The sequence below is a fragment of the Delphinus delphis genome, chromosome 15 (genome assembly GCF_949987515.2).
Source record: "Delphinus delphis chromosome 15, mDelDel1.2, whole genome shotgun sequence".
Classification (NCBI taxonomy): domain Eukaryota; kingdom Metazoa; phylum Chordata; class Mammalia; order Artiodactyla; family Delphinidae; genus Delphinus; species Delphinus delphis.
The window spans coordinates 64,786,778-64,813,852 of NC_082697.1; the positions used below are offsets into that span (position 1 = coordinate 64,786,778).

The 27,075-nt window shown below is 42.6% G+C and overlaps 2 protein-coding genes across 2 annotated transcripts in view; both read right to left on the minus strand.

The window, feature by feature from the left end:
* Nucleotides 1-1,992: 1,992 nt before the first annotated feature.
* COQ7 (coenzyme Q7, hydroxylase) lies at nucleotides 1,993-11,838 on the minus strand. Its single transcript, XM_060033054.1, has 6 exons — nucleotides 11,717-11,838; nucleotides 5,596-5,774; nucleotides 4,325-4,439; nucleotides 3,318-3,457; nucleotides 2,610-2,678; nucleotides 1,993-2,176 (listed from the first exon to the last, which is right to left on the minus strand). The coding sequence occupies exons 1-6, from the start codon at nucleotides 11,787-11,789 to the stop codon at nucleotides 2,099-2,101; spliced, it is 654 nt and encodes a 217-aa protein (XP_059889037.1). The 5' UTR covers nucleotides 11,790-11,838; the 3' UTR covers nucleotides 1,993-2,098.
* A 3,425-nt stretch (nucleotides 11,839-15,263) lies between these two features.
* The window catches only part of TMC7 (transmembrane channel like 7), a 52,588-nt gene continuing 40,776 nt past the window's right edge, over nucleotides 15,264-27,075 (minus strand). The window contains exons 13-17 of the mRNA XM_060033055.1: nucleotides 26,607-26,737; nucleotides 23,032-23,187; nucleotides 20,427-20,505; nucleotides 19,425-19,569; nucleotides 15,264-15,353 (exon numbers count right to left, since the gene is read on the minus strand). Coding sequence (XP_059889038.1) covers nucleotides 19,495-19,569; nucleotides 20,427-20,505; nucleotides 23,032-23,187; nucleotides 26,607-26,737 — 441 coding nt within the window. The 3' untranslated portion in view covers nucleotides 15,264-15,353; nucleotides 19,425-19,494. The remainder of the gene's footprint in view (nucleotides 15,354-19,424; nucleotides 19,570-20,426; nucleotides 20,506-23,031; nucleotides 23,188-26,606; nucleotides 26,738-27,075) is intronic.

The window sequence follows — 27,075 nt, forward strand, 5'->3', positions numbered from 1 at the left end:
TCTTCTCCACGAGAAGCTGACAATCTAGTCCAGGGGTCCCCAGCCCTGACCCACCCCAGAATCGCCTGGGAGCTTTCGAAACCATTCTGATCCTGGGCCCCACCCTAATTCAGTCAGAATTTTTTCTTCACAACCTGAAAAATTCTAAAATGCTCTTCAGGACATTCTAATGTGCAGCCAGAGAAAAGAATACCACTGATCTAGGTTTTTTCATAAATTTAACAATTTGAAAATCATAGAAGATTTCAACAAAGTATGAAAATTATAGTCCGTTTTGGCCCATTCTTTTGGGAACAGACCTAAAGGAAATGATTATAATTCAACTTCACAAATAATCCACAATTTAGTATATTCTCTGATGGAAGTAACCTGCTCTAAACCCACAATTCACAATAAAAACAATGTCAGTCGACAAAGGATTAATCTCCAAAATTTACAAGCAGCTCATGCAGCTCAATAACAAAAAAACAAACAACCCAATCCAAAAATGGGCAGAAGACCTAAACAGACAATTCTCCAAAGAAGATATAGACTGCCAACAAACACATGAAAGAATGCTCAACATCATTAATCATTAGAGAAATGCAAATCAAAACTACAATGAGATATCATCTCACACCAGTCAGAATGGCCATCATCAAAAAATCTAGAAACAATAAATGCTGGAGAGGGTGTGGAGAAAAGGGAACCCTCTTGCACTGCTGGTGGGAATGTGAATTGGTTCAGCCACTATGGAGAACAGTATGGAGGTTCCTTAAAAAACTACAAATAGAACTACCATATGACCCAGCAATCCCACTACTGGGCATATACCCTGAGAAAACCAAAATTCAAAAAGAGTCATGTACCAAAATGTTCATTGCAGTTCTATTTACAATAGCCCGGAGATGGAAACAACCTAAGTGCCCATCATTGGATGAATGGATAAAGAAGATGTGGCACATATATACAATGGAATATTACTCAGCCATAAAAAGAAATGAAATTGAGCTATTTGTAATGAGGTGGATAGACCTAGAGTCTGTCATACAGAGTGAAGTAAGTCAGAAAGAAAAAGACAAATACTGTATGCTAACACATATATATGGAATTTAAGGAAAAAAAAAAGTCATGAAGAACCTAGGGGCAAGACAGGAATAAAGACACAGACCTACTGGAGAATGGACTTGAGGATATGGGGAAGGGGAAGGGTGAGCTGTGACAGGGCAAGAGAGAGTCATGGACATATATACACTAACAAACGTAAGGTAGATAGCTAGTGGGAAGCAGCCGCATGGCACAGGGATATCGGCTCGGTGCTTTGTGACCGCCTGGAGGGGTGGGATGGGGAGGGTGGGAGGGAGGGAGACGCAGGGCAGGGAAGAGATATGGGAACATGTGTATATGTATAACTGATTCACTTTGTTATAAAGCAGAAACTAACACACCATTGTAAAGCAATTATACCCCAATAAAGATGTTAAAAAAACAAAACAAAACAATGTCAGTCTTCCGCTTACCTGATTGGTTCAGCAGTCTTGCTTGGTCAATCTTAAACATCATTGTGTTTTAAATTACTTTGTGTTACCAGTAAACTCTTTTTTTTTCCTCTTGAAGATTTCTGTTACTTTCTTAATGATTCATTCTTAATGCTTTTTGAAAAAATTAACTACAGACCAAACAAGGACCAGCTTATTTTGCTATAATCTGAATGCACCTGGTGAACTGTCAGCCTTATGGCCATAAAGCAGCACAGAGAAAAATCAACACTGGAGGGGCTTCCCTGGTGGCGCAGTGGTTGAGAGTCCGCCTGCCAATGCAGGGGACACGGGTTCGTGCCCCAGTCCGGGAAGATCCCACATGCTGTGGAGCGGCTGGGCCCGTGAGCCATGGCCGCTGGGCCTGTGCGTTTGGAGCCTGTGCTCCGCAACGGGAAAGGCCACAATGGTGAGAGGCCCGCATACCGCAAAAAAAAATCAACACTGGAGAATTTTATTAACAAAAAAACCTCGCAGTTTATTAACAAATTCACAGAACAGTAACTGTACGTTTCCTTTTCTGCTATTGTCACTTGTTAAATTACTATCATCGTTTATACACAAGGAAAAGTGGACATACTTTACAGTCTTTCTGATAAATATATTGCCACGCTGCATCCAGCCTGGATAACGCTCTTCAGAACAGCGTACGCTGGAGCCTGTTAAAAACAACAACAATAAGCAACCCAAAGAAACCTGCTCTATGTTCACCTTCAGTTGTAAGGTACAGGCCTGGCATGGCAGGGTTGGGACTTCTCTGGATAAGTAATAAGATCTAAGAAACAATTTATTTTAATTGGGGGGAAAAAAAAACCTATTCAAAAGATTGGAATGCCTCTGCTGCATCCAAAACGTTTGACCCAACTGGTTTCTCACCCGAGAGGGAGAAAGTGCTGGGTAAAAGGATAAGGAAGAGAAGCAAGAAATAAGATTCCCAGTTGGGAGAAAGGCATTTGCTGGCTCTCTGTCAAGCAATGTATTGGTTCTCTTTGTCTGACAGCCACTTTGTATCTTTCTGGGAACAGAAACCTTCCCATCCCTCATCCTTCCAAATAAGGTCACCACAAGCAAACAGTAAAGGGGGTTCCCCACCAGTTCTGCGTCGTGTTCGAGGCCTATGTCATGGTGCTCAAGCTCTTCATCCCGAAATTTCCTTATCACCTGATTAAGGAAAAAGAAATGGAAGCAAGTCAGCCTACCAGCTCCCTGCTGTCCTGACTTATTTTGGAGACTAAAGCCTCATATTATCATCTAAGACACAGGTAGGCAAACTTTTCCTACGAAGGGCCAGAGTCAGTACTTCAAGCTTTTGGGGCTGTAAGGTCCCTGTCACAACTCAACTCTTCCATCGTAGAGGGGACAGCAGCCATGGACATGTAGACAGATGGGTGCCGCTGTGTTCCAACAAAACTTTATTTACAGAAACAGGTGGTTGGCCACTGACTTAGCTTCAAAAAAAATTAAACAGTTCCCTTATTTGCTGTAGAAAATTTCTGAGGATATTTATTTATTTAATCTGAAGGGTTTGTACTCATGGCATTTGCTCAGAATCTATCAATGATCCGGAAGCAGAGAGAATACAGGTCTGGGCTCAGGAAACACAGGTTTCAGTCCCAGCTCTGCCCAAGCACGTGACAGGACATACGGCTTCAGCTGCCTCAGTTTGCTTGCTTTTAAAATGAGGTGCTGCCCTAGGTTTCTGAGGCATCGCACTTCCCTAACACTCTATTTTGTTCCTCTTACCAAACTGCATATCTGCCCTTCCCCCCGCAGCAGCCCCTTCCACAGCCAGTCAAATACCTGAAGAAGCTCTTCATACTTTTCAGGCTCCTTCTCCATCAGCATCCTGATCTGGTTGTTGTAGTGGTGTGCTATGGACTCTTCCACAGCAACTGTGCAGGCCATTGCGCCCTCCTTCCCAAGCAGGGCAGTTCCCGCACCTGGAATTGTCAGACCCAGAAGGCAAAGGATGGGGCTGATACCACTGGGGATGGAGATCAGCTGAGGCCAGGGTTTGTCACCTTGGCACCCTGGACTCTGGGGCTGGATAATTCCTTGTTGTGGGGGAATGTCCTGAACACTGTGGGCTGTTTAGCAGCACCCTTCGCCTTTACCCACTAGGTGCCAGTGGCATCCCCAGTTGTGACAACCAAAAATGTCTTTAGATGTTGCCAAGCATCCTCAGGAGCAACCTGCCCCCCTTGAAAACCACGGTTATAGGTGGTACCAGATCACAGTGTTAAACCCTGAATCACATAGTAAGAATGTTCTTTTATCAGTGCTTTTTCTAACCTTCCGATTATGGCAGGAGTGAGTCTTCACTGAGGGTGAGTGTGTTTTGGGTTCCTCTATACCACTGATTCCCCCCACCACCCTTCTTTTTTTGGCCGTGTCTCGTGGCTTGCGGGATCTTAGTTCCCCGACCAGGGATTGAACCCAGGCAGTGAAAGCGCCGAGTCCTAACCACTGGACCGCCAGGGAATTCCCTGACTCCCTTTTTAAGAGTGAGCAGATCTCAGGTTTAGAACCTTCATCGGGGAACACCATCTGGCTACAATTGAATTGCTCTAGCTTTTTTCGTCTCTGTTGTATTTATTTTCACTGTACCCTCTATTTATAAAAGTTCTGATTTTAAGATTCTATCTTAAATAAATGTAAGCAAAAAAAAGTCAATTTAACTTCAGAAAAATATTAAGTAAATTAAAAGGTTGTAAGAGGACACAGCAAGAATTGTAGAAGTGGTTATTTAATGATTCAATCACCCCAGATCCCTAAGCTCACACAGGCTCTTCTGGACAGACACATACCCAGTGCAAAGCCCAGCACATTCCAAAAGGGCATCAGAATGGTTGGCCGCACCCTGAATGCAACCATCAACTCATTGAACTTTTTCAAGTGGTCCTTTTCTTGATCCCACATTTTCTGTAAGAAACATAAAAACAAAGACATGCAAGCATTCCACAGAGACCGCCTGCTATATAGCAAGGAAACTAATGCCCTGTCCACGTGCGGTAAAGGAAGCAAAACCGGCAAAATGATGAGAACTGCTATTTCTCCCATTCCCCTTGAATCGTCGGAGAAAAACCCTAAACATCAGGCTATGGAGAAGAGAGTGACAGCAAACCAAAAGAAGCATCTGTAATCTTAATTCCAGAGAAGCGGACCCCGAACCATGGTGCCAGAAGAAGCTCCTCCGACCCACAACGCGCCTATTCAGGGACAAGAGTGCGCACCCAGGAGAAATGAGATGTGTAGCCCACCTCAAAATCAGAAGGGCAGAATATTACATTTTATATAAGTTCCTTTCAGAGAGCCAGAAATGTATCATTTACATCAAAGAAAAAAGGGAGAATGATTATAAGAGCTAACACTTAAGAGTATGTCCTATAGCCAAGTACTGTCAAATAGCTTTAGATACGTAATTAACTTAATCTGCACAACTGCTTTGTGAAGGACAAACTGTTATTATCCTCACTTTACAGACGAAGAAAGTGAGGCACAGAGAGGTTAAGTAACTTGCCCAAGGGCTCAGAGCAGGCAATTTAACATGTGCTAAGTGTCTATTACATGCCAGGCATGGTATTAGCCGCTCTACACCAGCTCATTTATTCTTCACCAAAACCAAATGAGGTGTTAACAGCTCATTTTGCAGATATGGAAATGGAGAGGTCATGTGACTTCCCCCAGGTCACACCGGGAGAGAGCTGGAATGTGAACCTTTATAGTCTGTGTGACTATAAAGCCCAGGCCCCACCATCTGCCCCTCAATATAAAATATCTCCACTGGTCTCCACTGTGGGCAGGACCACAACGTCTCACAACTGGCGCTTTTACTTAACGCTGACTCTCAGCCCTTTTTTATCGCCCGCACCGCCCCCCACCAAGACATTTTAATACTACAGATATACTGTATGTGTTTATGTACGAAATGTATGTGCTTGATAAAAAAATAATAATATGCTTTTTACTCCTCCATCCCCACCCGCACAACCAATTCTTACTTGCCTGGGGACAACAGTATCTCCCTTGAGAAGGCATGACCCAATGCGATTCATTACTCAGATAAAGAGGCGCCCACCTGAATGACCGGCCCGACGCTCGTCCGACCCAGGATGGCCATCTGCCCTGCGTAGATGCGGTTCGCTCCATATTCACCTGCATGATCCACCCGGATTATTCGATCCACAGCTGCCCGACTGATACCGTCTAAGGTCACTCCCGAACTGCAAAATCTGACACTGCTTCTTCTTCCATAAGCTGCAACGCAAGTGTTTATTCTCCATTACTCTCGGGTAAAACTGAGTTGTTTCCTTCATAGACAGAAGAAAGAGGCACCTTAGAGCAAAGGTCACAAATAAGCTCCCCATAGGTGGGGTACGCCCACGGGTGTATTCTGTTTAACCTGAAATGGTTTTTGTTCTGTTTTTTGAAGTAAATTAGTTACCAATATTTAAAACATAGAAGATTTTAACTAAAGATCTGGACTCTGGCTTCAATCTAAGTGTATGATGATCTAGAAATACTGATCCTGTCTTCTCACCAGGCAGTTAACGTGGTAGCTGCCTCTAGACGGGCATGGTTCTCCAGTCCACCCGCTCGTGCCAGCTTGCTCTGTTCCCAACCCTGGCTGCACAGAACCCCTAGGGAGCTCTCAAAAGCACGGATGCTCCTCCCCCGTTGATCTCTGGGAGGGGACACAGATGTTTTTGAAAAGTTCTGTGCGCAAATCCTCTCTGCAGCCAAGGTTACGAACTGTAGATTTAATTTCTCCTAAAAATATCTGCACCCGTGGGCATCTGACTTTGAGAACTTAGCCTTAGAGCTTAGGTTTCATCTCATTATGGTACTTAATTCAACTGAATCCTTCTTGCTTTCAAAATATAAATTCTTCAGGATAGATTAGATTTTGTCTTTTAAAAAAATCTCCAAACAGTAACACCTTGACTGTAATCTCTGAGGCTTACATTAGGGCATTCCCAAAGTTCTCTCCCCTAAGAGAAGAGTTTTGTAACATGTTTAGATGTATAAGGTGTTATCAACTCATTCTGAAGATATGGAAATAGAGACTCAGAGAGACCATTTAGTTTGGAATGTGAACTTTGACCTGTATTGATATCATCTTGAGATGTGTTTCAAGGCTCTTATGTATGACTACTGTGTGTTTAATAGATACTTCTTTTCATTTAGGCTAACTTGAACACCCACACAATGTGCAGAAAGTTTCATTTTGGATACATCTATAGTTTGTTTGTTTGTTTTTCCATTAAAAAAGGCTTGAGTGCTTTGGACACAGTGATGGGGTAGGCCTGATGAAATATGAGGGGGTTCTGCATTTGAACTTTTCAGGCAGGGGATTTTAAATGACTAAACAAAGGAGCAGTGGATATTAGGGGTCCGAAGCATGGTGACCCAGCTGTGATCCAGTCTTCCACATATAACCTGCTCCATCTCACCGAGCATATCTGACTCAAGAAACTGGATGGAGTCCAAGTTCTGCCAGGTGTAAGGTACCACTCAGATCTGTGCCATCAGACAGTGGGTCACTGTGGTCCGTGGCCATGTTTTTATGTGGAGAATAATTTGAGACATTTGACAAAGTCAAGGTAACCTGTCTCAAGTTTTTGCCTCCAAGTCCAAGGACTGGTGCTTCCATCGATCTGGCCTCCTTATAGAAAGATGGGGCCCAATTAAAATTGAAAACGATGAGATGACTCTATTTTTTAAAGTAATCTTGTTTGCTTGTTCTTTTATTTTGTTATTCCCATCCAGAAACGTGTTAATGGGAAAGAACTTTAAAGACAACTCAATACTCTTTTTTTTGGCCGCTCCCCATGGCTTGCGGGATCTTAGTTCCCCGACCAGGGATTGAACCCAGGCCCTCGGCAGTGAAAGCGCCAAGTCCTAACCATTGGACTATTGGGAAATCCCTCAATACTCATTTTTAAGAAACCACTTACTGAGAAATAGCAAGGGGCTGAGTGCATAGGATGAGGGTGAGTTCAAACGCACATCTGACTTCTGATGGGTAGAATTACATTTCTATTAAAAACATACTTGAATTTTCCCTAGCACTGCAACACTCTTCCAGATTCAGGCACCTAATAAATGCTTTTTGGGAGTATGTGTGGAGGGTGGGGTATTGTAATATTTGCTATTTCTATCTTTTCATAATCTCTGCAAGGTCTCTTTAAAAAGTATGGGATGGATACTCCTGGATTGGAAAAATTAATATTATTTAAATGGCCAAACTACCCAGAACAATCTACAGACTTAATGTGATCCCTATCAAATTACCCACGGCCATTTTCACAGAACTAGAACGAATAATCCTAAAATTTATATGGAACCATAAACGACCCAGAATTGCCAAAGCAATCCTGAGGAAAAAGGACAAAGCTGGTGGCATAACCCTCCCAGACTTCAGACAATATTACAAGGCTACAGTAATCAAAACAGTGTGGTACTGGCACAAAAACAGACATATGGATCAATGGAATAGAATAGAGAGCCCAGAAATAAACCCACACACCTATGGCCAATTAATCTTTGCCAATTAATATACAATGGAGAAAAGGCAGTCTCTTCAGCAAGTGGTGTTGGGAAAGCTGGACAGCCAAATGTAAATCAATGCATTTAGAACACACCCTTACACCATACACAAAAACCAACTCAAACTGGCTTAAAAACTTACATATTAAGACATGACACCATAAAACTCCTAGAAGAGAACATAGGCAAAACATTCTCAGACATAAATCACACCAATGTTTTCTTAGGTCAGTCTCCCAAGGCAACAGAAATAAAAGCAAAAATAAACAATGGGACCTAATCAAACTTATAAGCTTTTGCACAGCAAAGGAAACCATAAACAAAATGAAAAGACAACCTACGGACTGGGAGAAAATATTTGCAAACGATGCAACCCACAACGGCTTAATTTCCAAAATACACAAACAGTTCATACAGCTCAATAACAAAAAAACAAACAACCCAATCAAAAAATGGGCGGAAGACTTAAACAGACATTTCTCCAAAGAAGACAAACAGATGGCCAACAGACACATGAAAAGGTGCTCAACATTGCTAATTAGAAAAATGCAAATCAAAACTACAATGAGGTACCACCTTACACCCGTCAGAATGGCCATTAAAAAGTCTACAAATGGGCTTCCCTGGTGGCGCAGTGGTTGAGAGTCCGCCTGCCGATGCGGGGGACACGGGTTCGTGCCCCGGTCCGGGAAGATCCCACATGCTGCGGAGCGGCTAGGCCTGTGAGCCATGGCTGCTGAGCCTGTGCGTCCGGAGCCTGTGCTCCGCAACAGAAGAGGCCACAACAGTGAGAGGCCCGCGTACCACAAAAAAACAAAAAAAAAGTCTACAAATAACAAATGCTGGAGAGGGTGTGGAGAAAAGGGAACCCTCCTACACTGTTGGTGGGAATGTAAACTGGTGCGGCCACTATGGAGAACAATATGGAGGTTCCTCAAAAAACTAAAAACAGAGTTGCCATATGATCCAGCAATCCCACTCCTGGGCATATATCTGGACAAAACTCTAAATCGAAAAGACACATGCACCCCAATGTTCACAGCAGCACTATTTACAATAGCCAAGACATGGAAGCTACCTAAATGCCCATCGACAGATGAATGGATAAAGAAGATGTGGTCTATCTACCTATATACACACGCACACACACACACACTGGAATACTCTTCAGCCATAAAAGAGTGAAATAATGCCATCTGTAGCAACATGGATGGACCTAGAGATTATCATACTAAGTGATGTAAGACAGAGAAAGACAAATACCATATGATATCACTTATATGTGGAATCTAAAATGTGAAATTATTAAGAAATTAACAAATGAACTTAAGAAACAGACTCACAGACATAGAAAACAAACTTATGGTGACCAAAGGGGAAAGGGGGTGGGGGCGAGATAAATTAGGAGTTTGGGATTAGCAGATACAAACTACTATATATAAAATAAACAACAAGGTCCTACTATATAGCACAAGGAACTATATTCAATATCCTGTAATAAACCATAATGGAAAAGGAAAAAAATGTACAGTATGGATCACAGATTGGCAAAACATTATTTTTAAAAATCTCCTTTACCAATATAGGAGATTTTTCTCTATTTGTAACCACTTTAAATAGTAGAAATTACATTCTGAAATTCACCACATGGTCATTAGTGTTATCTCTAGGTATTGGGGTTGTCATACTAAATTTCTTCCTACTCCTTTTCTCTATTTTTAGTTTTTCTACAGAGAACATTATTGCTATTATTATTTCCACTTTACTGTTAGTGAGAACGTACATTGGTGCAAATTGGTTTCTTAAGGGGAGGGTTGGGAAGGGAAGATTTAGCAACATATTTCTACAGTATGGATCACAGATGGGGCACAGAGCTAGAGCCAGAAAATACATATCCTGTCTCTAACACAGACCTTAGACAATTCAGAATTGCCATTTCTTACATATAAAATTGGGAATGATCAGGTTATTTCCTTTTTAAGGGAAAACACGCAATAATAAAACCTTTCTTAATGAGTTATCATGAAGGTAAAATGAGATACAGGAAGCAAAGTAACTCTTTAAATGAAAAACAATGATTCTTATTCTGATATTGGCTCAACTAAGGAGCATTAAAAATCATGTTCAGGGCTTCCCTGGTGGCGCAGTGGTTGAGAGTCCGCCTGCCGATGCAGGGGACACGGGTTCGTGCCCCGGTCCGGGAGGATCCCACATGCCGCGGAGCGGCTGGGCCCGTGAGCCATGGCCGCTGAGCCTGCGCGTCCGGAGCCTGTGCTCCGCAACGGGAGAGGCCACAACAGTGAGAGGCCCGCATACCGCCAAAAAAAAAAAAAAAAAAAAAAAAAATCATGTTCAACACTCCTCTGAGTTTTGCCTGCACTGTCACATACTTTAAAATAAAACTGAGAAATAATATATAAAATTGAGGCCCAGTGCTAGAAGCTCTCAAATGCATCATTTTATATTCATGTTTTCCCAAAATGTGAAACACATACCTATGATGGTACCTAGGAGGTTTCATGTGGTTTATAGGAAGACCTTAAGTGGCTATGAACATGCATTAAATAACACCCATGTTTTTCGGCAAGAGTTATTCTCTTCCAATTTTTTTGTCTTCATCAAGGAGATGGTCTCAGTTTACAGCTGACACATCTTAAACGTCTTCCTAACACTTGCTAACCTCCCTTTCTTACCAGAAAGAAAGATGATCTTGGGTTCAAGCCTTGGTAGGCAACAGTATCTAACACAATAACTTCTTGTTTTCAGCGTATTTATTTTTTATGATTACTTTTCTTGGGACAGAAGATACTGGTTTTCTGTTTACCGTAAGGATCTAGTTTCCGTGAAATTACTTAATTTAAAATGGGACACGGTTTAGGGAAAAAACCACAAACCTTTAGTAATCAAAATACAAGTGGTACTGCTATAAGGCAAAAGTCGTCAAGGTGGTACACGAATGATTTAACTTTGAGAAAATGACCTCACAATTTTCTGAGGCAGCTCGGATGATATGAGGAAAGGAGGAGCCAGGATCCAGGCCTAAGTCTCCCTACTCCCAATTCGATACTCCTTCTAATACCCTGGTGCCTCTCAAACTTGCAAATGCACACGAATCATTCGAAGGTCTTGTTAAAATACTGACATAGCGATCCAGTAGGTCAGGGGAGGGACCTGAGAATCCGCGTTTCTAACAAGCTCCGGGGTGAGGGGTGGAGGTGTCGGGGGCAAGCGGACGCTGCTGGTCGTAGGACTACCTACAAGGCCCTGAGCAAAGGCTACGAGGACGACACCCCCCACCGCCCCCGTCCCCGGGACACTAAACTTTTAAGGTCGCCAACTGTCCTCAGGCCGGAACGCCGACCACACCTGCAGTGACGTCACGTAACAGGTGCGCAATTAGGTCATCCCCAATGCGCCGACCCGGAACAGGCGCTCCAGACGGTTACTGCGGAAAACCACCCCACTTCCCGCCCAGCGGACCTGCGGCGTACTACTGGCCTAGCCCCGCTTTTCCAGCCGCTCAGTCGCGCTCCGTCGCAGCCCTGTGACGTAGTGAACGTCTTCCCCGTGCCCTCTCCGACCCAAGCCTCAGGAGAAAATTCCCTGGCTCGCCGGCACGGGGCGGGGCCACGGTAATGCTCCCCCTTTACCTGAGAAGGACCTCGGGGCGCCCGTGCGCAGCTGCCACAGACAGCAAGCCGCCGCCGCCCGGGTGCAGCTCATTGCCGCGGCAACAGCGGAACCACTTCTTGAACAGAGCAACCGTGCCCTTGTCGCAGACTGATGACGCACGGCCGACGTAAGGCAGATAAGACCCGCTCTTGCCTCGGTGGAAACGCCCTGGGCCACCTGCTTCCACTCGATTGGTTGGAAACGTCAAATGAAAAGATTCTATTGGATGAGATCACTATCAATCACTCAGACCGACCGGGTAAAGGGTTGCCATGGAGATGAGAATGCTAAATTGTTCTTTCAAAGATCCCGACGGGGTAAAGATTACTCTACTCAGTTCCTGGGAAGGAGGACCATGAAGGAATTGTTTACTGGCATAGCCATTGTGTTTTATGCTTTACCAATATAGGAGATTTTTCTCTATTTGTAACCACTTTAAAATAGTAGAAATTACATTCTGAAATTCACCACATGGTCATTAGTGTTATCTCTAGGAATTGGGGTTGACATACTAAATTTCTTCCTACTCCTTTTCTCTATTTTTAGTTTTTCTACGGAAAACATTTATTATTGCTATTATTATTTCCACTTTACTGTTAGTGAGAACGTACATTCGCGCAAATTGGTTTCTTAAGGGGAGGGTTGGGAAGGGAAGGTTTAGCAACATATTTCTTACTTTTAAGTCTATATCCAATCTGACAATGTAGACTCATCAATTGTAACAAATGTATCACTCTGGTGGGGGATTCGGTGCATGTGTGGAGGCAGGGGGTATATGGGAAATCTCTGTACCTTCCTCAATTTTGCTGTGAACCTAAAACTGCTGTAAAAAAAAATAAAGTCTTAAGAAAAAAAAATTTGGACACTTTAAAAAATGCATATCCACTGATACAACAATCCTACTTCTAGGAATCTATGGAACAGAAATAATTTTTCGAATGTGTAATGTATATGAGGGCAAAAAATCAAAGGTGCATACCTGAAAGGATGTACAGCAAAACGTTTAATAATGGTAACTTCAAGGGGTTGGGATAGTGAGAAGGGGGCTTTCATTTTTTACTTTACACCCTTGGAATATACATACATACATACATATATATATATATATATAATATATATATATATACACCTCTTTATTGGAGTATAATTGCTTCACAATGCTGTGTTAATTTCTGTTGTACAACAAAGTGAATCAGCCATATGCATACATATATCCCCATATCCCCTCCCTCCCACCCTCCCTATTCCACTCTCTAGGTCGTCACAAATCACTGAGCTGATCTCCCTGTGCTATGCAGCTGCTTCCCACTAGCTATCTTACGTTTGGAAGTGTATATGTGTCGACGCTACTCTCACTTCACCCCAGCTTCCCCCTCCCCCAGCCCCCCCCCCCCGTCCCCAAGTCCATTCTCTATGTCTGTGTCTTTATTCCTGCCCTGCCACTAGGTTCATCACCACCATTTTTTTTTAATTCCATACATATGCGTTAGTATACGGTATTTGTTTTTCTTTCTAACTTACTTCACTCTGTATGACAGACTCTAGGTCCATCTACCTCTTACAAATAACTCAATTTTGTTTCTTTTTATGGCTGAGTAATATATGTGTCGCATCTTTATCCATTCATCTGTTGATGGACATTTAGATTACTTCCATGTCCTGGCTATTGTAAATAGTGCTACAGTGAACATTGTGGTACATGTCTCTTTTGGATTTATGGTTTTCTCAGAGTACATGCTCAATAGTGGGATTGCTGGGTCATATGGTAGTTCTATTTTTAGTTTTTTAAGGAACCTCCATACTGTTCTCCATAGTGGTTGTATCAACGTACATCCCCACCAACAGTGCAGGAAAGTTCCCTTTTCACCACACCCTCTCTAGTATTTATTATTTCTAGATTTTTTTTAATATAAATTTTTATTTATTTATTTTTGGCTGTGTTGGGTCTTCGTTTCTGTGCGAGGGCTTTCTCTAGTTGCGGCGAGCAGGGCCCACTCTTCATCGCGGTGCACGGGCCTCTCACTGTCGCGGCCTCTCGTTGAGGAGCACAGGCTCCAGACACGCAGGCTTAGTAGGTGTGGCTCATGGGCCCAGTTGCCCTGTGGCATGTGGGATCTTCCCGGACCAGGGCTCGAACCCGTGTCCCCTGCATTGGCAGGCGGATTCTTAACCACTGCGCCACCAGGGAAGCCCTATTTCTAGATTTTTTGATAATGGCCATTCTGACTGGTGTGAGGTGATACCTCATTGTAGTTTTGATTTGCATTTCTCTAATGATTAGTGATGTTGAGCATCTTTTCATGTGCCTTTTGGCCATCTGTATGTCTTTTTTGGTGAAATGTCTCTTTAGGTCTTCCGCTCATTTTTTAATTGGATTGTTTGTTTTGATATTGAGCTCCATGAGCTGTTTGTATATTTTGGAGATTAATCCTTTGTCCGTTGTTTCATTTGCAAATAGTTTCTCCCATTCTGAGGGTTGTCTTTTCACCTTGTTTATGGTTTCCTTTGCTGTGCAAAAGCTTTTAAGTTTTATTAGGTCCCATTTGTTTATTTTTATTTTCATTACTCGAGGAGGTGGTTCAAAAAAGATCTTGCTGTGGTTTATGTCAAAGAGTGTTTTTCCTATGTTTTCCTCTAAGAATTTTACAATGTCCTGTCTTACATTTAGGTCTTTAATCCATTTTGAGTTTATTTTTGTGTATGGTGTTAGGGAGTGTTCTGATTTCATTCTTTTACATGTAGCTGTCCTATTTTCCCAGCACCACTTACTGAAGAGGCTATCTTTGCTCCATTGTATGTTCTTGCCTCCTTTGTCATAAATTAGGTGACCATATGTGTGTGGGTTTATCTCTGGGCTTTCTATCCTGTACCATTGATCTATATTTCTGTATTTGTGCCAGCACCATACAGTCTTGATTACTGTAGCTTTGTAGTATAGTTTGAAGTCAGGGACCCTGATTCCTCCAACTCCGTTTTTCTTTCTCAAGATTTCTTTGGCTATGGGCTTCCCTGGTGGCGCAGTGGTTAAGAATCCTCCTACCAATGCAGGGGACACGGGTTCAAGCCCTGATCTGGGAAGATCTCACATGCCACGGAGCAACTAAGCCCATGCGCCACAACTACTGAGCCTGCGCTCTAGAGCCTGCAAGCCACAACTACTGAGCCCGCGCGCTGCAACTACTGAAGCCCACACGCCTAGAGCCTGTGCTCCACAACGAGAAGCCAACGCAATGAGAAGCCCGCGCACTGCAGCAAAGAGTAGCCGCCACTCACCACAACTAGAGAAAGCCCACGCACAGCAACGAAGGCCCAACGCAGCCATAAATAAATAAATAAATAAAAAGATTGCTTTGGCTATTCAGGGTCTTTTGTGTTTCAATTACCCGTTACTATAAAATATTTAAGATACACTGCCATTGTAAAAATAATGTTGCTAATTGTTTTCAAATTAACACACTGCAATAATTTAAAATTATGATTGACTATTACATACCTTTTTAAATCCAAATAGTTGGTGAAAGTGAGGGTGTTGTAACATTCTCATGTAAAGCTGCTGAGTATAAATCTAGCTCTCAAAAGCCTTAAAATCTTGGCCGTAATCCCATTTCCAGGTCTCTGTCTCAAAAGAAAAAAATATATATATATTGACAAAGATTTCTGTGTCTCATTTATTGTCAGGGACATTTGAAAACAAAATGTTAAGCAGCAAGGGAATGTTAAAAAAAATGTGGGGGGCTTCCCAGGTGGCGCAGTGGTTGAGAGTCCGCCTGCTGATGCAGGGGACACGGGTTCGTGCCCTGGTCCGGGAAGATCCCACATGCCGTGGAGCGGCTGGGCCCGTGAGCCATGGCTGCTGAGCCTGAGCGTCCAGAGCCTGTGCTCCGCAATGGGAGAGGCCACAACAGTGAGAGGCCCACGTACCGCAAAAAAAAAAAAAAAAAAAATGTGGGGACTTCCCCAGTGGCCCAGTGGTAAGACTCTGCCTTCCAATGCAGGAGGTGTGGGTTCGATCCCTGGTCGGGGAACTAAGATCCCACATGCCGTGGGGTGCGGCCAAAAACTTTTAAAAAAATTGTGATCCATCTGTATGATGTTATGTAACCTACTGAAATGCTTATAAAGAACTTTGGATAAAATGAGAAAACACTTATGAAAAAGAAATGAGAATACCAATTTTTTTCTTTCTCTTCTTTTCATCCTCCCTCCCTCACTCTGTTCTTTCTACCTTAAAGGGAATTTGACAAGACTAACAGTGGATGTCCACACATATTGCTCATACATGATTTTTACTTTTGTTTTCTCTGTAGCTTTCAACGTTCCCTTTATTTTCTATAATAAACAAGTATTTTTGTAATGAGAATACAAGATTTCATAAAGAAAAGGCTTATTATTCCCTAATTCAATCCTCAAAAATAGAAGTGAATGTCTATATTATTTTTCCTTCTTTTTTTTTTTTTTTGCGGTACGCAGGCCTCTCACTGTTGTGGCCTCTCCTGTTGCGGAGCACGGGCTCCAGACGCGCAGGCTCAGCGGCCATGGCTCACGGGCCCAGCCGCTCCGCGGCATGTGGGATCTTCGCAGACCGGGGCACGAACCCGTGTCCCCTGCATCGGCAGGCGGACTCTCAACCACTGCGCCACCAGGGAAGCCCTATTTTTCCATTTTAAAGATAAGGGATCTTTATCTCACAGTGGTAAAGACACCTGTACAAAATTACACAAAGTACAAAGCCATTCTATGTCCCCAGCACATCCCATGCATTGGAAAGACAATACACCAAATGGAATTTACTAATAAAGCAACACCCTATATAAAGAAGACACATTCAGAAGTTCTATCTTCCTAGGGATCAGACCTTGCAGTGCCATCCCAGGAAATTAATTCCTTTCTTCTCCAATACTTACTCAAGTGGGTATCTACAATCAGATATGTAGCTGCAAGAATTTACTTTGCTAACTTAAGAGTTAATGCAAACTAAAGACTTGCCAAACTGGATTCTTCTCTTTGCTGGAATTAGAATATTTTGTGATTGCAAGAAAGTGCAAGGCCACCTTGATAAAGAACAAGAACCTGAAGCCAATGGGATAGAACAGAGAAAAGAGAAATGTTTGCATGTACTTTCAAAATTCCAGCTCCGAGTACTTGTAATGAGGTGTGTGTGGGGTCCGGGGCAGGGGGATGGGAGGAGGGAGTGACTGAAAACTAAGTATCCAGTATTGGTGAATGATTATGAAAGTATACACTGACACAATGGAAGAATACCATGTAGTCATTAAAAAGAATGAGTAGCTACTCTCCATATAAAGATCTTCAAGATGTTATTAAGGAGAAAAAATGGAAAAGCTCATAAATAAATAAATATCACACATACAACTACAGATACATATCTGCTTGAATATATAATTTTCTGGGAGAATAAAATAAGCATTATTAGCAGTGTTTCCCTCTGGGAGGTGGGATGGGGAGTCTTGAAATAACTTTATGTCTTTTAAGTTTAAAACACACACACACACACACACACACACACACACACACACACACACATCCCTCCTTGGCTTAAAAGCAAGTCTTAAAAGCACTCATTTGATGATTTTCTATAATTGAACACTTCTTTCTTCTGATTCTAGGAAAAGGTAAAGAGCAACTTTACAAACTGTTACAGCTTTCATGATCACTTGACTGCTAACAAGACGCCTCCAAGAATTCAAATACACAGAATCACATTTTAAAACCTTCAAGACATAGTTTAATCAGTAGTTGTAATGCACATTTGTTAGCGAGAGCTGCACTTTAACAATTATACAGACGTCATCTGCAGTTATTAAAGTTATCAAAATATATAAAAACATTCAAGTAAGAAGTATGCAAATTAGCAGCATTTAACTAAAATGAATATATTAGCATATTTCAGTATAATAATAGGGAAAGAAAACAGAGCTTCCATCTCACACACACACACACACACACACACACACACACACACACACCCCACAGAAAACTTGACTGTTTTCAGAAGCATGGTGAAGGCAAGAATGTTATACATATAAATTCTCTAGGCAAAAATGCCAACAATTTAGAATTTTTTAAACGTGAGGATGGAATGAACTTCCGTTTGCTCAAAATTCCATGATACTAGTTATTAGACTTAAAAATTCACAAACCTTAACAAGATAAGAAAAGAAAACCTCATCAGTTTTATAGGTATAAAAATATCCCGTGTTAATACTACCTGTAGAAGAGCAGGAAAAAAAAACTTTGGCAAAGGGACAAGTACACAGAAGTATGTTAACTATGGTGAGCTTGTTTTGCTTCTCAGAGCAAGGAGTCAATCATTTTTGAGTAATGGGGGGAGGGGGGGAAATATACTTCACAGCAGCAGCTTTCTAAAACCTGCACCCTCCTTTAAATTCCAGGCTACCCCCAGGAAAGGTTTAGAGCCAGTGAAAGGAAGGAAAACCATAGAAGGAAGGTACACACGGTCGTTACAAAACTACAGTACTTTGAAAAAGATTCTGAAGGTATTAGAATGAAAACTGCTTACATTAAACCATAATCTAAAAAAAAAAAAAAAACCATAATCTAGGCTTATATTAAAAGGTTTAAAGCTATCAGTTTCAGTGATGAGGTATTTATCGCAGATGGTTTTTATGGTAACAGAAATCTGAAGAGATACTCTGCATGTTTTGTAAAATAAAATTAAAAATTTTAAGCACAAGAGAAACAACAGCCCTTACAAATATGAATACGTACATTTAAGACGCCAGCATTCAGTCTAGTTTGGTACACCGGCACAGGCTGGCCTGATGCTGCAACCCACATGCCGAAACACTCAAAGACTCAACGGTCCTTTCCAGCCTGGCTCCGAACCATGAAGTGTGATTGAGAGACCTCAGTGCAGGAAGGGAAACGGCTTTTGGAAGACTGAGAGACAAACTTTGCCTCTCCATATGGATGGCACTCTGCCAAGTCCCCAAACTCAGGACTAGAGGGACGGAAGTTTTGTGGCTATCCAGGCCCTTAAAGGCAGTTTGCCCTGAGTAACAAAGCTGTGGCAAAATGCCCAGGAAGCTACGAAATCCTGGCTGCCATCCTGCCGCTGTTCCCCTCCTCATAGGGCTCAATCCAGGGCACTCGGGGCCTTGTTCATTCGCACAGCAGGAAGGGCTTTTCTCTCCTAGAATATTATTCTCATATTACATATTCTCATGTAGCTGAAATTACATAACCATCCTCTTCATGCTCCCACCATCTGGTCCAAACATCACAATTCAAGGGTTTCTCCATTTCAAAAAAATCGAGTCTCCATTCTAAGTCTACAGAACCATCCTAGAGAGTCACTACTTCTTAAGGAACACCTCTCAGCCTAAACCCCCAGAACCTGGCTCCAAAGAACTAACCCAGGCTCATGGATAGATGACCTCTACAGTTAACTTTAAAAGACAATACAAATAAGCTTGTAGAACTATAAATGGTCTCTCCGCAATTTTGGTTGAAAACCTTCAATGGCTTCAGTGTTTTGGTTGAGCCTGAGCTGCTGGGCCTCAGGCAAACCTACTTTTCTAAGTCCCTAAAGCATTAAACAGGGGCTGGGTTATGTAAACACAGGCACTGGAGCTGCACGTATGGAACCACTTGCAGGAAAGGCCCAAATTCCAGAAAAATATATTTAAAAATTTCTGCTAAAACCTCAGGTAGATGGTGTAGGCTGGCAGGTCACCAGGCCAGCCTGTAAACCGCACACTGCAGCATCTCCCCGTCAGTCTAGCCGGTTCCTCATATCCCTCTGGGCTTCTGTTAGTTTCTGGATTAGATAACGCTTGTCACGACTTTCCTAAAAACACAGACAGGTTCAAGAGCACATTCAATATATTTGGAAACAAATATCATTATTTCGACCTAAGAAATTACCTATCAGACTGGGTTAGGTAATAACCACTGGACCATGGCAATGACCTCCAAATTGCCTCTTTCACTCTTCCTCCCTCCCCAGCCCCTGGTCCACAAAGCGGCCTTGTAAAAATGTTCCTTTAAAAATGAACATCAGACTTTTACTTACCACCCTCCAATGGCTTCCCATCACACTCAGAATTAAACCCAAACTTCCCACCAGAGCCCTCAGGTGATGCTGTGACCCCAGCTATGCTGTGACTCTAGCATCGCCTTGCCTCTCCCCATCATCCTGCACCCTCCAGCCACACCGCCCTTCCCCCTGGGCCCAGCAGTGCCCAGCTCACTCCTCAATGCACCCTCTGCCTGTTACTCTCATGCCCAAGACCTCCCATAATTGGCGCCTCTCATCATTCGAGTCTCAGCTCCACCATCGCCGCCTCCAAAGAGGCCTTCCGTGGCCACCATCTCAGCAGCAGACGGTCCACCCGCCACTCTAACTACCTCTCTGTATCATCGTCATACCAGTTATCGCAATTGGAATTTATCTCTTTTCTTTAACTACTAAGCAGCCTTGTCTCTCTTCTTCACCTGTGTATCCCAGCACAGTATGAGGATACAAATGTTGAGGGAATGGATGAGTCAGGGAATGAATGGGGCTGGAGGAGGCCGAGCCTGAAGGCAGGGTTCTGGGGGAGTGGTGATGGGAAATCCCACCCTCTCCCTGGGAAGAGCTCCCCATTCCTTTCAGTGTCCTGGGTAAATGTCCCAGCCTTGTCCCTGGGACCGGTGCTTCCTTACCAGGGACAGCTGCTCTCGGAGCTGGACAACCACCCGCTTGTGCGCTCCTGCTAGGGCGATGAAGTAGAACATGACGAGACTGCAACAAAAGGCGAGAGGTCACTAGGGAGTTTGTACCATCTGAAGGCCACTGGAAAACAACCCGACACACTTCGCCTGGAACAGTTTTACTTTTGTTAGAAAAAAAGAAAGAAAACCCTCACGTCTCCCAAGCAGAGGGCATCAGACACAGCCAGAGGTATACATCTGAAACTAGCACAACATTGTAAACCAACTATACTCCAACAAAAAGAAAAGAAAAGAAAAAATGAAACAGGCAGAGGGGTTTTATTGGGCAGTGGCAGCAGAGACTGATTCCTGCCTTGCTTTCTAGAGTTAATATTAAACGCTGCTGAGGCTCCCCTGGCACACACATGAGAGGGGAGAGAGGAGGAGATGGGCCAGAAGGCCAGCTCAGCACAGAAAGAACTGGCTGTGGGTGATCGCTGTGGAACCTCCCTGGCCTCAGTTTCCTCATCTATAAAATGGGGATAATAGAGGAAAATCCAGTGATAACAAGCCTAAGATAATACAATTTTGAATAAAAGCGACTGGCAATTGGTTCCTGTTTTCTGTGCAGGGGAGGTGGCTGCCTGTCCAGTCTCCCCAGAGAGGGCTGAGGGCCATGGGAATCAGTGATGTCAGTCTTCTCTTCTGGAAGTCCTCATGGCCAAGGACAAGAATGACCCCCAAAGATGTGGAAGCCAGATCAGGTAACCACCACCAGACGGTGCCGGCCAAACCACAGCTGGGGTGAATCGATTAGGATGGAACCGCTGGACTCTGAGATCCTTGCAATTCCAGGCTAACTGGCTGCAACCCCACATCATTTTATGAATATCAAAGGTATCCTGCCTTTAACAAGTGAATTCTTTAACCCCTTTCTTGCATTATGGTGGGGTTTTCCTCTAATAATATCTATATCGTAGGATAACTGTGCTGATTGCATGAGTTAATACATGTAAGCTACAATCAATTCCAGTGATTTGTGGTACTTCTCTTCTGTTCTATAGTCTCCAGGAACACTGAACCAGTGCCCCGGGGGGAAATACAGAATAGGTTCCTTTATGCCCCTGGTCACAACATTTTTGTCAACTGATCAATACTGTGTTTTATGTTTCTTGAGAGAGAAGGTTATTAATACATAATCCTGTTTCTGTTTCAAGACACCTTATTTAATATCACTGAACTCACAGCCAACAGCACCATGACACGTGCCTGAATGAAGCTTATCTAACACACATATGTTCTTCATAAAACCCATCCCAGCCTTCTTGCACTTAGGAACCCTGGACAGCACTTCAGCTCTATGCGTGAACAGTGAAATCACCAACCAAAAGCACAAAATGCAAGAAACATCGCACTAAATGGATCACAAAAAGGACACTTAAGTTACAGTCTGAGCTATGGTTTGAATATTTGTGTCCCCCTCAAATTCATATGTTGCAAAATCCTAATCCCAAGGTGATGGTATTAGAACGTGGGGCCTTTGGGAGGTGATTAGGTCATGAGGAGCCCTCACAAATGGGATTAGTGCCCTTATAAAAGGGACTCCAGAGAGCACCCTAGTCCCTTCTGCCATATGAGAATACAAGAAGTCTGTAAGCAGGACGAGGCTCTTCATCCGACCATGCTGGCACTTTGATCTTGGACTTCCAGCCTCCAGAACCGTAAGAAATAAACTTCTGTTGTTGGGCCACCCAGTCTATGATATTTCACTATGGCAGCCCAAAGGCACTGAGACACTGTGCATCAGGCAACTCAAATTTTTTACTACTCTATGCATGTCTACAAATAATCACCAAAAACAACACCATTAGTACTGATTTTGGGGTTACAAAAATATTTTAGCTAGTAAGCACATTTGCAATACAGAAAAAAATTACGGAATTTATGAATAATGAGAATGGGCTGTAATCAGAACAATGCCTAGTACAAAGTAAGTCCTCAACAGATATTTGTGATTAGAATTACACTCAAAGTGAATCACTGCACAAAATCCCTCGTCGCCCCTGCACCCAACACTTGTCATTTATCGAGCCTTCACTAAAGGCCAGGTCCTCTGCTAAGCACTTCACCATGTGTCCTTCTTCTCACAGCCCTACGAGGTGTGTGCCATTCTTATTCCCATTTTCCAGGTGAGGAAATCGAGGCTCAGAGAGGGTATGTGATGACCTGAGGCCACACAGCTTGTAAGTGGTAGAGCCAGGGTTCAAGTGCATGCTTCTAGTCTGGTGCTCTTCTCTCAGCCCAGTTACCAGTTCCTTTTCCAAAGAGCAACTAATTTTGTGAATAATCAGTAATATAATAATAGGCAACATTTCTTGGGTTATATTTTATAACTCAGGCTTCTGGCTAATTACAAGTGGGATCTCCCTGAACCTGCTCAGTGACCCTCTGAAAGAATTACTACTGGTCTTATTTTGACATCTTAGAGATGGAAAAGTGTGGCTCAGAGAGGTTTGGTACCATATCAAGAGGCGCGGGTGAGCTCCATTTTCCAGCGGAGAGGAGCCCACCAGCCACAGTGGAAAATACCTGCAGAATCCAGGTGGTTCTCACTCACCAGAGGATCATGAAGAAAGGCACTGCAAAGGCTTCCGACGTGATGCCATGGACCAGAGACTGCAGCGAGCTGGGGAAGGTGCTCACCATCTTGGGGACCACCTCCCAGGTGGTGTTGAAGTTGGTGAAGGGCCCACAGGCTTTGGAGGAAGGGATGCTACCAGGACACAGAGCACGGGGCTCAGGGCCAGGCCTGCAGCACAGGCTGAGCATCCCTCCTCTGCGTACCCACAAAGCTTTGTTAACAGTGACCCACAAGGATCCGCCTGACCTCATGGGCCTTCTGGAATATTCTGGTCAAAAATGCTTACCCTGAAATCTCATCAAGTCTCTAGACCTGACTTCCAGTTTATAGGAAATTCAGGACAGAAGGTCAAGTTTAAAAATAAGAGTTACCATATGATCCTGCAATCCCACTCCTGGGCATATACCTGGAGCAAACTCTAATTCAAAAAGATACATGCATACCCATGTCCATAGCAGTACTATTTACAGTAGCCAGGACGTGGAAGCAATCTAAGTATACATCAACAGATGAATGGATAGGAAGCGCGCGCACACACACACACACACACACACACACACACACACACACACACACAGTGGAATATTACTCAGCCATAAAAAAGAATGAAATAATGCGATTTGCAGCAACATGGATGGACCTAGAGATTAGCATACTAAGTGAAGTAAGCCAGACAGAGAAAGACAAATATCATATGATATTGCTTATATGTGGAATCTAAAAAAAAGATACAAATGAACTTATTTACAATATAGAAATAGACCCACAGACATAGAAAACTAACTTATGGTTACCAAAGGCGAAGGCCGGTGGGTAGGGATAAATTAGGAGTTTGGGATACACACTACTATATGTAAAACAGATAACCAACAAAGACCTACTGTATAGCACAGGGAACTATACTCAATATTTTGTAATAACCTAAAAGGGAAAAGAATGTGAAAAGAAAAAGCCATATATATACGGCTGAATCACTTTGCTGTACACCTGAAACTAACACAACATCGTAAATCAACTATACTTCAAAAAGAAAAAAGAACCTGTTACTTGAAGATAGCTACTCTGGTGATATTTTAGAACAACAATAAATTGAGCACCAGAAATTTAAAAAAGAAGAAGGTGGTCAAGTTAAATGACACTGTGAGAAAGCAATCAGACAACTCCAGAATGTGGGGAGTCTGCCCTTCAGTCTCTTAATTTAGTGGTGAGGAAACTGAAGAATCAAAGACTAAGGAGACATCGCAACCAAAAGTAATGAGCAAAACTTGAAAGATCTTCATTTAAAAAATAAAGCTATAAAAGACTATCTTGGGACTGGAGAAATTTGAAAATGGCAGGAATATGATATTGGCATTAATTTTCTTAGGTGTGATAATGTTATTGTGGATATGTAGAACGGAGAATGTCCTTATTTTTAGGAACTGCATGTTCAAGTATTTAGGAATGAAATGTCATGATGCCTACAGCTTAATTTCAAATGGTTCATCATCACACACACAAAAAATGTATGTATATACAGAGAGAAAACAAACGTAGCAGAATGTTAACAGCTGGGACAGCCAGGAAAAGGGTATATAAATTTTCATTGTTGCTTTTTTCAACTTTTCTATAGATTAAAATTTTTCAAAATAAAAAGCAGGGAAAAATAAAATTACAATGGAAAAAATTAAATTAAGGCTTACAGGAATTGCCTACTTTCTTATCATAAAGTTCTGTGTAGGAAATATTCCACTGCAGCTCTATTTTAGGGATAAAAATAGATTCCTGGAAACAACCTAAACGTTGTTTAAGGAAATGGATGAACAATTTATGATCCATTCATACAACAGAATAAAGAACCACTGAGAGAGAGACAAACACATACAGATATGACTGTCTTAGACAGAAACTAAGTAGTTAGGAAATAGAATTGGAGAATGAACTTCCGCCATATACTCCTTTATACTTTTTTTTTTTTATTTGGTACGCGGGCCTCTCACTGGTGTGGCCTCTCCCGTTGCGGAGCACAGGCTCCGGACGTGCAGGCTCAGCGGCCGTGGCTCACGGGCCCAGCCGCTCCGCGGCATGTGGGATCTTCCCGGACCGGGGCACGAACCCGTGTCCCCTGCATCGGCGGGCGGATTCTCAACCACTGCGCCACCAGGGAAGCCCTCTTTTGTACTTTTTGAGTTCTGTTCCATGTGAATGTATTTCTCATTAAAAAAATCAAAGCTAAAAATTACTTTAAAAGAGTGAGAGCTCTCTATGTGCTGGCCTGGAAAAGGGCACAATATAAACTGAAAAAAAGAATTAAGCTGCCAAACAGTATTATTCCAGATGCATTAAAGATACATTTTTCATAATAACTTTCTGGAAGGGTTCATAAAATGTTAACAGTGGTCACCTCTTAGAGTAGGACTAAGAGGTGGGAATGGGGAGCAGTATTTTCTCTTTAATTTATACCCTTTTCTGTACTGCTTGAATTTTTCAATATATGTAACATACCACTATTACAATAAAAATATATAGACTCAGTTTAGTTTAAAAAATAATAAAACCTGAGAGAGGAATTCAAAGTTCTAGACTTTTCATTTAAAGATGAAGAAATGGAAAAAAATAAGATAAAATACAATAAAGATGAAGAAATGGAATTCCATGAGACTGTAAGTCAAGGGTTGGCAAACTATAGCCCACAGGCCAAATCTGGCCCACAGCCTATTTTTGGTTTTTTCTTCATATTTATTTAGTTGCACCTGGTCTTTGTTGCCACACGTGGGCTCCTTAGCTGAGGCATGCATGTGGGATCTAGTTCCCTGACCAGGGATTGCACCTGGGCCCCTTGCATTGGGCGTGCAGAGTCTTACCCACTGCACCACCAGGGAAGTCCCAAGCCTAATTTTTATAAATGAAGTTTTACTGGAACACAGTCATGCCTGTTAGTTTATATATCATCTGTGGCTGCAACACAGATGATATGTAAACAGTTGAGCTGAATAGTTGCTATAGAAACCATATGGCCCAGAAAACCTAAATCATTTACTCTCTTTCCAGCCTCTGGTATAAATGGTTAGAACACTAGGGGGTGGCATCACTGGGATTTGAACCCTCAACTTCCCATCCTCAGGACTGAGCATTTCTGCTTTTTCCAAATTCCACACTAGACACTACATTCCTTGTGCCATGTCTGAATTGTCTTTATACCCCTAGCAGCTAGCACAGTGCTTGGCAACAGAAGACACTCCAAGTCTTCTCAGTGACCATGTATTAACTTCATAATCAGAAACAAAGAAACAATCCCAAAGGGGACGAGAAGAGAGATACTAGGAAAAGGGATCTGGGTAGAATAGAGCCAACCGACACTCTCAAACACAGTGAGAACCCTGCAAGCCCAAGCTCAGAAGTGACCCAAGATATTCCGAAACAAAGGTGGGCCTGGCTGAGCCAGGAGTGACTTACTGACCTCTGCGGGTGGAGCACTACGAGGAAAGCCAATAAAGAATGCAATGAAGCCTTTAACATAAAAGACGGACATGTCAAGGAGGGAATGTTCTAGAAGACAAAGTCATATTTACCGTGCAATGCTGATTGTCAGAGGTATTATTGCCAAGCACAGCCCAATCAGTAACACCAACAGGAAGAAGAAATTAGAATTAGATGCTCTGAACTGCCTCGGAGAGGGTCTGCAGGTGTAAAGAAGACTTATCTAAGGGGAGAGGAAGAAAGAGGAAAAATTAAGAGCACAGCTTCCTTGAGGATAAATGAGCACAGTCATGTATTATAGGATGTAAATCGGTATAATCTTTCTAGAGTAGTCAGCAGTATAGACCAAAATTTTAAAAATGGGTCAAAAAATAAGTATATGGATATTTACTGCTACAGTTGTTAATAACAGGGAATAACTGAAAGCAACCTAAGTAGCTACCCAAGGGGTTCCTTAAAGGTTAAAGTGCATCTACACAATGGAAAATCACATAGCCCTTAGAAAAGCTTTATATCCCACACGGCACTGTGAAATGAAAAGGGTAGATTCCAAAACTCTGT

Bases quoted from the DNA above. Each gene is read 5' to 3' on its own strand.
- COQ7 (XM_060033054.1), bottom strand. From the start codon at position 11,789: ATGAGCTGCACCCGGGCGGCGGCGGCTTGCTGTCTGTGGCAGCTGCGC. The intron at 4,440-5,595 runs GTGGGCGCCTCT...TGTTTCTTACAG, and splicing joins GCGTCGGGCCGGTCATTCAG to AAAATGTGGGATCAAGAAAA. The intron at 3,458-4,324 runs GTATGTGTCTGT...TGACAATTCCAG, and splicing joins TGTGCTGGGCTTTGCACTGG to GTGCGGGAACTGCCCTGCTT.